Source organism: Phaenicophaeus curvirostris, chromosome 4 (genome assembly GCF_032191515.1).
Source record: "Phaenicophaeus curvirostris isolate KB17595 chromosome 4, BPBGC_Pcur_1.0, whole genome shotgun sequence".
Taxonomy (NCBI): Eukaryota; Metazoa; Chordata; class Aves; order Cuculiformes; family Cuculidae; genus Phaenicophaeus; species Phaenicophaeus curvirostris.
This window is the reverse complement of record NC_091395.1, coordinates 4,785,003-4,797,670: the sequence shown is the minus strand read 5'-3', so window position 1 is coordinate 4,797,670 and position 12,668 is coordinate 4,785,003. Positions and strand designations below refer to the sequence as shown.

At 41.3% G+C, this 12,668-nt stretch overlaps 1 protein-coding gene across 3 annotated transcripts in view; it reads right to left on the bottom strand.

Annotated features, from left to right (window-relative positions):
• LOC138719758 (bifunctional heparan sulfate N-deacetylase/N-sulfotransferase 3) overlaps positions 1-12,668 on the bottom strand; it is a 59,665-nt gene that overhangs the window by 27,185 nt on the left and 19,812 nt on the right. For all 3 annotated transcript variants that reach the window (XM_069855153.1, XM_069855155.1, XM_069855154.1), the window contains exons 2-5: positions 10,109-10,196; positions 5,752-5,906; positions 2,893-3,078; positions 106-234 (exon numbers count right to left, since the gene is read on the bottom strand). In XM_069855153.1, coding sequence (XP_069711254.1) covers positions 106-234; positions 2,893-3,078; positions 5,752-5,906; positions 10,109-10,196 — 558 coding nt within the window. The remainder of the gene's footprint in view (positions 1-105; positions 235-2,892; positions 3,079-5,751; positions 5,907-10,108; positions 10,197-12,668) is intronic.

The window sequence follows — 12,668 nt, the reverse complement described above, 5'->3', positions numbered from 1 at the left end:
GGCTACTCATTACCGCTTGCTAATAACCGATGAGCCTTGAAGCATTCAGTAACTTCTCCTATAACAGTTTTTTTTAAAGTCATTTCAAAATCACACTGTACTTACTGGATTGAGAACCACTGTGAAGAACAACTCTCCTCCTTGAATACTTTTGTCTAGTTCTTTTGGGCCTCCGGGATACTCTTTATAGAAAATGGTGTGGGTGAATAAGCCACAAGTTTGCCTAGGAAGCACCTGAATTTATTATAAAAAAAGAAAAGGATTCAAGAGAAATTCACAAACCCAAAATGTTTATCTTCCTTAATGAGATAACAAATGGCAAGTAGGTAACACATAACTGATAATGCTCCTTTGTCATAACCACTAGGTGGATTTGGCATGACTACTTTGCCAGAAGCCAATAACGATCAAGTTGAATTAATACACTGGCAGGTCAATAAATAGTGCTTACTGAAAGAAATAACATTTTTATCATCAGTGAAATCCGGGTGTCCAAAAATTCATCATGGTTTGTTCGAAAGTGGACATTGATCTCCATCAGTAAGTTACAACTCAGCAACCTCCTCAAACTAATTTTATCTGTATCACCTACCCTAAAACCAAGAATTTGAAGTCTGGCCATCAACTATTTCTAAAATTTTAAAATAATTAGAAACATAATCTGCAATATAATCAGTCTATCTTGTATTAATCAGTTCCGCTTCTTATTTGAACGATGGCTTTGTGGTAAATTTAAACTGGAATTTGAAAGTCAATTGGTTTTTAGCTTAGGCACCGTAGCTGTACATTGACACATGATGAATTTTGCTGACAGTACTCACATTATAAGAAAGATTTGCTTTTCATTCAACTACGCTAATTTTGTAAGACCAAGTGGAATAACAAGTGGCATAAATGAAAGTATTTTTAAAAACATGCAAAGAACAAGTCTCTTGAATAGGAAGAACTAATAAATGCAGTTAGGTTTTCCAGAAGAACTTGAAAATATTTTCTATCAACTTCAGAAAGTAATTTATTTGGAAGCATTTCAATTATGTATATTTTTTTAAGAAAGATCAACAGCTGAGTATTGATGTTCACGTGTAATTATTAAACTGTGACTGTTTTCAAACATTTCTGTCCAATTTTGAATATTTATTGCATGGTAGCCTAAACTTTTAAAGCATACAAATACCTTACTCAACACAGCCTCTGGTTTTGTAGATACTCTCTATTTCTTATAGTTTCATTTCTTAACATCTTGTTTGTAATGTACAGGATAGCGCAACCACAGATCATAAATTCTCTGTTGTCAGAAAACGTATGCAATTTATACGTTTGCTATAAACTTCCATAGGCTTTTTAAAATCTTCGGGTTTCACTGATGAAATATGAGAACAATTCTTTGCCAAGGCAGGGAATGAAGCTGTACTGGATGGGAAATGCTCTGGCAAATCTTACACAATAATTTTATTACTGAGTGTATTCATCACTATAAGCCTGCAGATGTAAAATATTAATGCATTTGCCCTGGAGAACTGAAAGCTCAAAACTCCCAAAAGAGGTGGTTTCATATGACTGTTTTTAGAAATACATCTTTGGCCCCAATGTCCTTGTGTTGAATCTCATTCTGTGTCTTCAAATGACATGTTTTTACAAAAATTGATGAGAGAGATTTTGGGGTATTCTGAGAGTCGATCAGTCTTCCTCAAATGCTTCATGCCCCCTGAGCACAACCACAGACCCATTATTTTACATGCAGCTTTTGCTTTTAGAACAAACTGTAGCTCAAATCTGTCAGGTGTCAATTTTTTTTTTCTGGATGTCTGGAGACCATTTTAGTTTGCTTCATCCAAAAATAGATCAGAACTTTAAAATATTACTATTTTGCTTAGAAAAGTGGTATCCATGGTAACTTGAGGGTAATACCAGAATCTTGTTATAAGGTAAGTGGCCGTTGTGTGCTAAGGCACCTGAACCTCAAAAACTGCTGTTGCAGCCAGAGGTACAACACAGTAAACACTTTCTCGTTCACCACACTCCTATATCCTTGAAAGTTACTCCAGAACAAACCATCAAGTATTTTGGAAAGTCGTTTTGAAACACTTCTGAGATAATAATGGCAATATGTGAATCAGAAAGAGCCTCGTCCCAGTGACCAGATGGTATTGGCATAGCGCCTTCCATGTCAGTTGCGTATAACCCCTCTTGGCAAACACTGCTGAAAGCTAACAACACTGTGGATCATGTCATACACAAAAATGGTGTGATTTGACTTGTGGGTGCCTCAACAGAGGGGTTTCATAGCCTGGAGGGGGTGCATGGGGTGGGTTCATGTGTCTTCCCCTCCTCTAAATTTCTGAGTGTTCACCCTGCATCCAGACTGGCAGCCTGGACCCAAAGCCACAGTGCAAAGCATATACTCAAGTTTCTATACATCAGGGAGCAAAATGAGGGCGACCGTGCATCACTGAAATGGAAGAAAAAATATTTATGCACCAAGATCCGGATTCTCAGATGGCATAAACTGGCAAAACTCTTTTGTGGTTAATGGTGATATGCAAATTTAAAACCTGCTAACAATCTAACCCATAATATTCTGTTAAAAGATGCAAAATTGACTTTTTCTTTGAGATCTCTGAACCAGTATTAACAGTAGGAGTAGAACAGTTAACAGCCTGTTAACTGTTAGCAGTGGGGTGCCTGGAGGCCACCTTCCTCAGCAGTAACATCGTCAGCAACAGACTGATTTTAATTAACAAGATACTGTCAAATATATCCTGCTACTTATGCATAGCAATATGTGCTTCTCACAATGTGAACTTTCGGGATTACTGTGCTTTTCCACTGAAAAATACATTGTTCATAAACGGTACAGTGGTTGCAATATGCAATATCATAAATATGACTCACCATGATGTTTTTGTGGATGAAGCCTCGTCGATACCTTGCAGGCTTCAGGTGTGGGTATTCTTCTGTGCTGGTCACTCTGATATTCCAGACCTTCTTCCAGGCATCATAAAGTTGAACATGTACTGGATAGACTCCAGAATGGTGTGGAGCAACTGCATAGCCCAAATCAGTTGGAATACCATGTTCCTAAAACATAAGAGAACAGGGATTGCTTTCAAAAATTTAAGAAACTTGATGTTTTGGCATTTCTCAAAGCCTTTGTTTGTGAGAGAGCAAGAACAGGTCTGAAATGCAAATAATGGTGATATCAAAATATGCTGATGTGTAAGGGAGATGGAAGGCAGCAGGCTGAAGATGAAAAGCAGGATTTTAATACAAAAGCCTCTTTAATAAATATTTTTATGAGTGTGCAGGAAGAGTTACATAGATCTATTTTACACTGATTTCTTCAATCTACATTAGACAGAAAGCTGCATTCTTTCTAGTTCTTGTAAGCAGTTTGCTCACAAACTAAGAATTCAGAGAGAAAAAATAAATATGTTAGTTTTTGTTTTGTTTAGAAATCACGTTTTTGTAAGTATAAGTGCCAAATGCTACCTGTTACGTTGAAAAATATTCAACGTAACAGGTAGCATTTGGCACTTATACTAACAAAAATGTGATTTCTACTACGTGTCCCTACACAATTACTTGGATCGTTGGCTTAATTTCTCAGAAAGTCACTGCATTTCCCCTACAGTCCACTCAAAACGTAAGACCATATTATAAAAACAGCTTAACCATTTTTTTCTCATTATAGGGCTATTTTAAACCCAGCAGAACGGCCTGTGTAACAGACTAGTATGGTGTACAGCTGAGAACCCTAATTTTTCTATATTTAAAAAAATGGGTGAGATTATTTCCCTTCAACAATTTATGGCACGCATGACGGGGCGTAAGATTTTACCACCCTGACACTGGTGCAGCTTTTGGAACTCTTGTAAGGCTGTTCTGCTCCTGGGAAAGCTCCAAACACCCCATCAGCTGCACCCATGGAGTGCGTCACCTGCTGGTTTACAGCTGGGTGCACCATGTGTCATCTGCCAAAGCAGGAATGAGTAAGATCTGGCCTATTGGTTTTACTTCATGGGGAGATAAAGAATGGATACGCCAGCAGTTACACAGCTTTCTGCTACTTAATTCCATCACAGATATTTCAATTCCTCTCCCTTTTATCTGTTTCACTTCCCTTAAGCATGCATAAGCATCAGAAAGAAAAATCTATATGGAACACGTAAGAAATTGCATTCTCTAATGTCCCATTTAATCTTCTTCATTCAGCTATACGTAAGTGTCTTGATTTTTAAGGGTTTTACTCTCAAGTTTTACAATACGCAGTAATAAATTTGTAATTAAAATCTTTCATTCTAATTACGAGCCTATCATCTTCAATGTATTAGTGTCTCCATTATTTCTTACTGACAGTAATTCCCAAGTTGCGCATTTCACACACAGTATACACATTCAGTTTGATAATGCACGAGGCATCAGCAATTTTAGCCTCTTTCAAAAAGCAGGATACTTATCTTTGTTATTAATTTAAGTGCTTCAAGCAAACGAAACATGAGTAGCTTCATGTCTATACGCCTATACAGAGCTTCACACACGAAAAACATTTAATATAAGGCACCTGTAAGTATTAAAAGCATTGCAAATAATGACGAAAATAGAAACTGATGAAGTTACCTAAACCAGGGTTGAATATAAATTATTCTAATAACATACTTGAATGGTTACATACTGTAGGCTAGTCCCAGAGCATGGTCTTAGGTCACAGCAGAACTACAAGAACTGATCTAATTTCAAGTAGAGCCTGCGACAGTACACAGAATGATAGAAAAAGGGAATTTTGGACAGGGGATTTTGAAGATTTCATGGTTCTAACATCTACTGAAATGTTTTCTTTAAAGGACACAGCAAAGTTGAGCTGACTAGTACTCCATACAACTACAGCTTATGGTAAACTTGGTAAAATCATTGGTCAAAAGAAAGCATATACCTTAATCACTCAAAAGTAAATTTTTCAAATACAAATGTTAATTGTTTGATATTCTGGGTCTATACCTTCCTCCTACACTCACTGACACACGACCATAAGCGCACTCTTTTTTGTTCTGGCATTTCAAATCCTTTTGCTCTTTCAAGGAACAAAGTCATTACCTGCCAGCTAAACAGCAGCCGATGTATTTTGAAAAAGGAGAAGTAAAATTAGGCTGTTGGAAGCAGACATATCTCAGCAAACCAGCAAAAAAGTTGTGTTTGCTGAGATATTTTGATATAACCCTTCTTTATATTGGACCACTTCTTCAGATGAACACCATGTACTACACATGGCAGTTTGGGCTGGTTTCATTGTACGAAGTAAGCTGTAAAGAAAAGCTGTTTGCTTCTCTAAGATCTGGTTTTATATTTTCTTATATTCTCACCAAAGCATTTTTTTTCAGAGCTTTGCTGTGAATAAATAATTAGTGAAGGCAATGCTTTTCAAAACAAGTTTTAATAATGATGATCCAAAGGGAATATATAAGGTGTTACTAGGTACCACCACAGAAAAGCATCTTTGAAAACATGGCACACTTCATTAATCCTGACACGCAGTGTTTCCATGAACTCATTTTACATGTTGTGATGGAATACTTCTTCTTTCAGGAAACTGGTTTTTTTTTCTAATCTAAATGACAGGTTGTTGGGACAAAATTTTACTTTATGAAAATACTGAAATAGAAGAATTTTTATCGATACTGGACTACTTTTCCAACAAAACAGGAATAATGCTTTTTTAATACCTATATTCAATAGAAAATGAAAAACGTAACTCACTAAGGCAAATTTTTTGTTGAGGATCATCTGCTCCACCAGAGATGACTCATTGTGGAAAAGGTGAGGCTGCATGTGACTCCACATATGGGGAAACCACCAAAACTCATCCACAAATCTCAACAGCAAGTCGTCACCTTCATCTTCCTCCTCAGTCCCTGCAAAAAGAATTAAAAAAAAAAAAATCTCTCTGAAGGAAAGTCTCTACTTTTATTATATTCTTAAAAATATTTGAAAATATAAGGAAGAAACTAGCACAATAAAATGTGATCATTTATAGTACTGAGGATTTGAAATGCTTCCCAGTATCGATTTCTTTTCCTGAAGTAATTACAGCCAAGTGAAAGGCTGAGAGCCCCATTTCCATGGCATCTTGAACACATGGTACGACATTGTCCTCATGCGCGTGTGCTCTATCAGTAACACCAGTAGCTCGGGGATGGAGTCTGAGAACTCACATACATAAATAAAAAAACTGAATGCTTTTCTGGCATTCCTTATCCAAACTGAATTCACTCTCCAATCAAACTTCCTTTCCTTTTGTTACCTATGATACATGGATATAATTTTTTCCATGAACCTTTTCAAAATATTATGTATGATTCAATTATTTTCTCTTGCCTGCTAATTCTGACCTTCCTGACCTCGGCCTGTTCAGGAGTTCCCAGAAACCTGCATCTCCGAAGAGATTTCAGGGGCGGCTGGAGCACCTTGAGTTATTTCTTGGGGGTGGGCCTGGCCTTTTGGATGCTGTCCTGCCTGTTCCTAAGGTTGTGGCATGGGGAACGGGCCCCACAGCCATATTTAACTGTGGCACCGACGAAGAGGAACCACTCGGGCAGCAGTGTATGACTCTGCTGCTCTCCCACACCTCTCATCCTGCACTACAGCAGTAAAGTTTGTGGACGACACTAAGCTGGGTGGAAGTGTCGATCTGCTGGAGGGTCAGGAGGCTCTGCAAAGGGATCTGAACAGGCTGGACTGCTGGGCTGAGACCAATGGCATGAGGTTTAACAAGGCCAAATGCCGGGTCCTGCACTTGGGGCACAACAACCCTATGCAGTGCTATAGACTAGGAGAAGTCTGTCTAGAAAGCTGCCTGGAGGAGAGGGACCTGGGGGTGTTGGTTGACAGCGAGTGAACATGAGCCAGCAGGGGCCCAGGTGGCCAAGAAGGCCAATGGCATCTTGGCTTGTATCAGAAACGGCGTGACCAGCAGGTCCAGGGAGGTTCTTCTCCCTCTGTACTCGGCACTGGTGAGACCGCTCCTCGAATACTGTGTTCAGTTCTGGGCCCCTCACCACAAGGAGGATGTTGAGGCTCTGGAGCGAGTCCAGAGAAGAGCAACAAAGCTGGTGAAAGGGCTGGAGAACAGGCCTTATGAGGAGCGGCTGAGAGAGCTGGGGGTGTTTAGCCTGGAGAAGAGGAGGCTGAGGGGAGACCTCATTGCTCTCTACAACTACCTGAAAGGAGGTTGTAGAGAGGAGGGGGCTGGCCTCTCCTCCCAAGTGACAGGGGACAGGACAAAAGGGAATGGCCTCAAGCTCCGCCAGGGGAGATTTAGGCTGGACATTAGGGAAAAATTCTTCACAGAAAGGGTCATTGGGCACTGGCAGAGGCTGCCCAGGGAGGGAGGTGGTTGAATCACCTTCCCTGGAGGGGTTTAAGGCACGGGTGGACGAGCTGCTAAGGGGCATGGGTTAGTGTTTGATAGGAATGGTTGGACTCGATGATCCGGTGGGTCTCTTCCAACCTGGTCATTCTATGATTCTATGAAATGAGCTTCTGGGGCCTGTCTGCCCACCCTAAGAGGGCCTGTGAATCCTCCCAGCCCGCAAGGGAAGCAGCCACGCCGCAGCCACCGGCAGGCCAGGCCCCCGGGGTGGCTGGGAGCCCGAGAGCTCCCGAGGCCATTCTGTGACAGGCTGATCCTGGCCCCACACAACCTGCAGCGCAGCGGCAGGGTCAAACCCGCTGGCAGATCAGGCCTGCTCCCCTCACTCCCACTGCACTTTCAATGACCACGTCCTGCCAAAGGCAGCTGAATTTAAATAACCCCTTAATGGGCTGCCACGTAAAGGCTGCGAGAGGCAAACTTTGACAACCTATAGCTTAAGTCATCTTCTTGATGTTCCTGCTTCCTGCGTATCAGCACAATTTGACAAATCCTTTCTCTCTCTCAGTATTTTGCACCATCTACTCTCCTGTTTCAGTGTTTTAGCCAAACGTTCAGCTCCGATGCTTTCTGCATCCATACAGCCATACTCTCACTAACCCTGTTGCTTCTTCCTCATTCCTTGAGTAAACCTTGTCTGACATAGCCTCACTGGTGCCATCTCACTTCTCATCATTTCTAAGGGAAATACAGCAGGGAATGAAGAATGTGGGCAGACAGATGTAACAACACGCCAATATCCTGGAGCTGTTCAAGGCCAGGTTGGATGTGGCTTTGAGCAACCTGATCCAGTGGGAGGTGTCCCTGCCCGTGGCAGAGGGATGGAATTGGACGATCCCTTCTGACCCAAACCATTCTATGGTTTGTAGGGTCACTAGATTGCAGGACTCCATGTGAGTCCATAGGGCCCTGCGTGATGTTTACATGCCAAAGAAAGTGACAGGAGTGCCTGAAGGTCACACCACGGCCAGAGCAGGGAGAAGAAAAACACAACAAGAAAGGAAGAAAGCCACAGCAACGGATGGGCTATAATGGGGACAGGCTCAACTCATTCAGTGTACAGCTAGAACTAGGTCAGTTTGTACTACAAACATGCAATGCCTTTGCCAAATTCTATCCAGCCAAAGCCAGGAAAGCCGTGCACGTAGTACCTCTAAAGCATCCAAGTTGTCAACTGGGGCGGAAGAAATGACCTGGGAAGTATCTCTGCCTGATGAGACACTGGTGACAAATTTGACAGTCAGGATTGTTTTGCTGGGCCATTCTTGGCAAATGATGGGAAGGAAGGGATGGGAATGGATGGATCAAGCGATAGCCTGGATGTGAAAAAGTTAAGACATCTCTAGTGACTCTGAACTGTGCAGGTGACACTCGGATGGCAGGGGTGAAACCTGGACATTCACTGAGTCCAGCTGAATCTGTTGAGCGCAAGAGAGACCTGTGGTGGGACTGTGAGCCCCAGCTGCTTTCTCCTCCAGCTGTTCAGCCCTAAATCACAGACTCCGTTCCTTGCCTTTCCTCTTAACATGACAAGCAATACCAAATGAGGTGCACAACTGAGCACAAGAGTTATGCTCATGCCTCTGCGATGAGTATGCTCGACTGCTGTGCATGTTACAAGCCCTGTCTATCTTTCTTTGGTTTTGAATAAATTTGGGTTTGGTTCCTAGTCTCAGTTAACATGTCATTTCACTTCCCTCTTTTCACATTAAAATCCTGCAACTATGACATTATCTTATGTTGTCTTTTGTGTCTCTCTTCCAGGCTCCGGTACTGTCCTAGTTTGCATATGTCTCTTTATTTTTGTTTGACAGTAGAGAGCACCTTCTTCCTTCTATATCACATCCTATTTAATACCTCATCTTTTATACTTAAATGACTGTAGAAAAACATTTATTTTAATGGGTAGTAAATATTGCTGTATCTCTACAGAAGAGATTAACCAAAAGGGTAAACTGTGGTAGCTCAACAGATCTCTTGGCGAAGTCAATATAAAATTTCATTTGATTGGTGGAATTTACCACTCAACAACAAGCTGTGAGGAACTGAATTTTAGTAAAAAGGGAGGAGGAATTCAATCTGTTCCATACTAACACTTAATGCAGGCATTGCAGCTAACTAGAATTACAGGTGCCTCAACATGTTCCAGTCCACCTACACCTACCACCTAAATTTTCTATGTGCTCAGGAAACAGATGCAGAGGAAATGCCAGTTCACCTGTTCAGTGTGTCTCCCTCTCCCCATTCCCTGAGGGAGCTTCTGTAGTCAGTGTCTGAGCTAGCTCTAATGGAACAGAATTATAAAGAAACTGTAAGAGAAGTGTTTATTCCACCCTCAGGACTGATTTTACCATCATCCAATGACACATACCCAACACATGCAAACCCTACAAAGAGCTGACAGCCCAAGCTTGAACTCACTTCTTGCAAGGTCTCCTCTTAGCCCCTAAGACTCTGCCATTTCTACATGCCCCAGCTTACTTCAAGAGAAAAATTTGATTCCGTAAATCACACAATTGCACCTCTCAAAGCAACCTGGAAGAGAGAATAATTTGATTTTCCATTTTTCCTGTTATGAAGGAAACTATTGTGTCTACTCAGATCCTTATTCTTTACCATTGCCGCTTTCCTTGTACTGCAAAAAACACCATCCAAATGAAAGTTATTTTAGTACATCATTCTTACCTGTGTGATAAAATTTCCCTGAAAATCCCAGGTTGAAAGTAAAATTTGTAATCTGAGCTCTCAAAAGATTCTGAGTGTCGAGCAGGGCCTGAAAAAAAACAACCCACCATATTAACATGTCTGTAGAAAACATACCCGGCACAGTCATTTAACATTACAACATAAATATTTGTCCATGTATTTTCCATAGCTTTGCTGTTTACAACCAGCTCTTTACATATGACAAAGTAGCAACAAATATTTTGATTACCATTTGAAGATTAAAGACAGCATGCAAACTCCATTGCTTGCCTCATAAAGTTGACCAGCTATTAAACCCTGTTCTGCTCCCTGAATCATAAGAAAAGACCTTCCATGGATTACTCAGTAAAACTGGGATACAGCCAGGAAGGGAATTCAAATCTTTTGTGCCCCTGGCCACTGGTCCATTCACTAGGGTGAACAGCATCTATTAGAATTACACGTCTTTAGATCTGTTCAAGTACATACACAGCAATTTAGTCATGTTTAAAAACTACTTGCAATGAAAAAAAAAATCCAGAAAGACAAAAAGAAGCTATAACAGATGATGCCTATTTCACACCAAAGAACTCTATCCTAAGTCCCCCAAATCCTGACTCATTTCTCAGACAGTTACCACACTGGCTGTCATCATACATGTACTCGCACTAAATTAGTACAAACAAAAAACCAGCATGCAGGCAGACAGAGGAAAGCTATTATTCACCAGATATAGCTTCACTCTTTGATGCACATTCCTCCAAACAGCCTGCCTTCAACTTGGGAGCAGGTTATTTATGAACACACTAGACTTCGGAGATGTGTGACACTGTACACAGCACCTCAGAAGTGTGTGACCAGCTACAGCGCCCACCCCCTCCCCCCAGAGACAGGCTCTCACGCAGAACCTTTGAAAGAAAGGAAGATATTTATACATCAAAGAGCTTTCAAAGTCAAAATATATTACGGCACAATGATTTTAAGTGATTAAAACCATTATTATTGTCAGAAATTAGCAACTCTAAACTTGTTATGAAAGGAGAATACATTTAAAAGCACAAAAAGATTAAAGTCACTAGAGATTTTGAAAGGTTTAAAGGTCTAGTAGGCTCTGCAGTCTTGAAAATCAATGACAATTTGGTGCCCTGAAAAATATGAGCCAGTAATTTTAATTACAGTTTCTTTGGAAGTTTTCATTATGTGGGTAATTTGCCCACAATTATTTTTTAACTGAATGTCAATGACCACAAAACATTACCATGGAAGTCAAGCCCAGCTTTAGATGTAGGCACAGGATAGTCAATGTCCACTTTAGGAAAGGAATTTCTGGGCATATGAGCTCTTCTTCAGGTCTCTTCCAGGGCTCATCTACAGTGGTTCTAATAAAAGTATGATCCCTACCTGCAAACTCCTGTTTCCATATTTCCGTATATGTACGTCAAGCCTGTTTCCATATGCTGCCATACCTACATTCTAGTGACAAAATCCAGAAACAGGTGACAACACTGGGGACTCCCCTGCACCCAAACCTCAAGAAAAGCTCAGTAAGAGGTTGGCTCTCACCACAGCTGCTGCATCTGCCCTTGCTCTGCGCTTGTCTTTCCCAATACTCCCTTTCCAGAGTTGAGCATTTTCACCAGGTCCCACTGCGAGACTGCAGCACTGCGCGAAGCAGGGACACAGCCCCTCTCCAGCCCTCTGCTATCCTGCTCGGAGGCCTCAGAGAGCTCACTACATTTGTGGATGTGGCTGCCTCAGGGAAGCTGGTGCCTGAGGGAGCTGATCTGCAGAAACACAACAGTCATTTGTCCCTTTCCTGGGGCTGGGGGGTTGTAAATTTGAGTTTGCTGACATGGCTGATGAAACATGAGTAGTTTCAATCCTGAGTCATCATGAGCACTTGCCTTGTTCGCCATTTCAGAAGACCAGAACATTATGCCTAGGCGCATTCACTGAACAGACATTAATCACAAAACTAAATCTGTGAGAGAACCGTCGCTTTTCTGCCTCCTATTTCTTAAAGTCATCTCAGATCTGGAAGTAACTTGCCTCTCCCACTGTCTTCTTCAGTAGCATAGCTCCAGCAACAACAGCACAGGCAGCTTCAAAGAACAGCACAAGTAAGGTAAAGATCACCATCTTTCATCGGAGAGCCTGAAAAATGCCCTGTGAACAAGGGCTTTTCTAAAGGAACGAGCACAATGAAGCACAGAATGGAGATAACTGAAAACAAGTTCCAGACTTCTGAAGTGGAATAATACGAGAAAAATCTTGCAATTTTACTTTTGCACAGGCTGAGAGTGCAAAGATCACCGAGAAGACTTCTTATTCCAATGAAAGACAGCAAATCTGTAGAGGATTTATTATGAAAACCACCCCTGAGCTGCTGGGAACTTATTCAATGAAATAATTCTATCTTTGCACAGTTAAAAATGTAGGAGGCAAATGACGTGGCTGTACACTTCTTATGTTAACAGCACATATTGTGGAATGAAAGAGATCCCGAGTGCAGCTTGGCAGCAAGGTGGCATGAATGGGCTGCACTGTTCCTTCCCTCCAA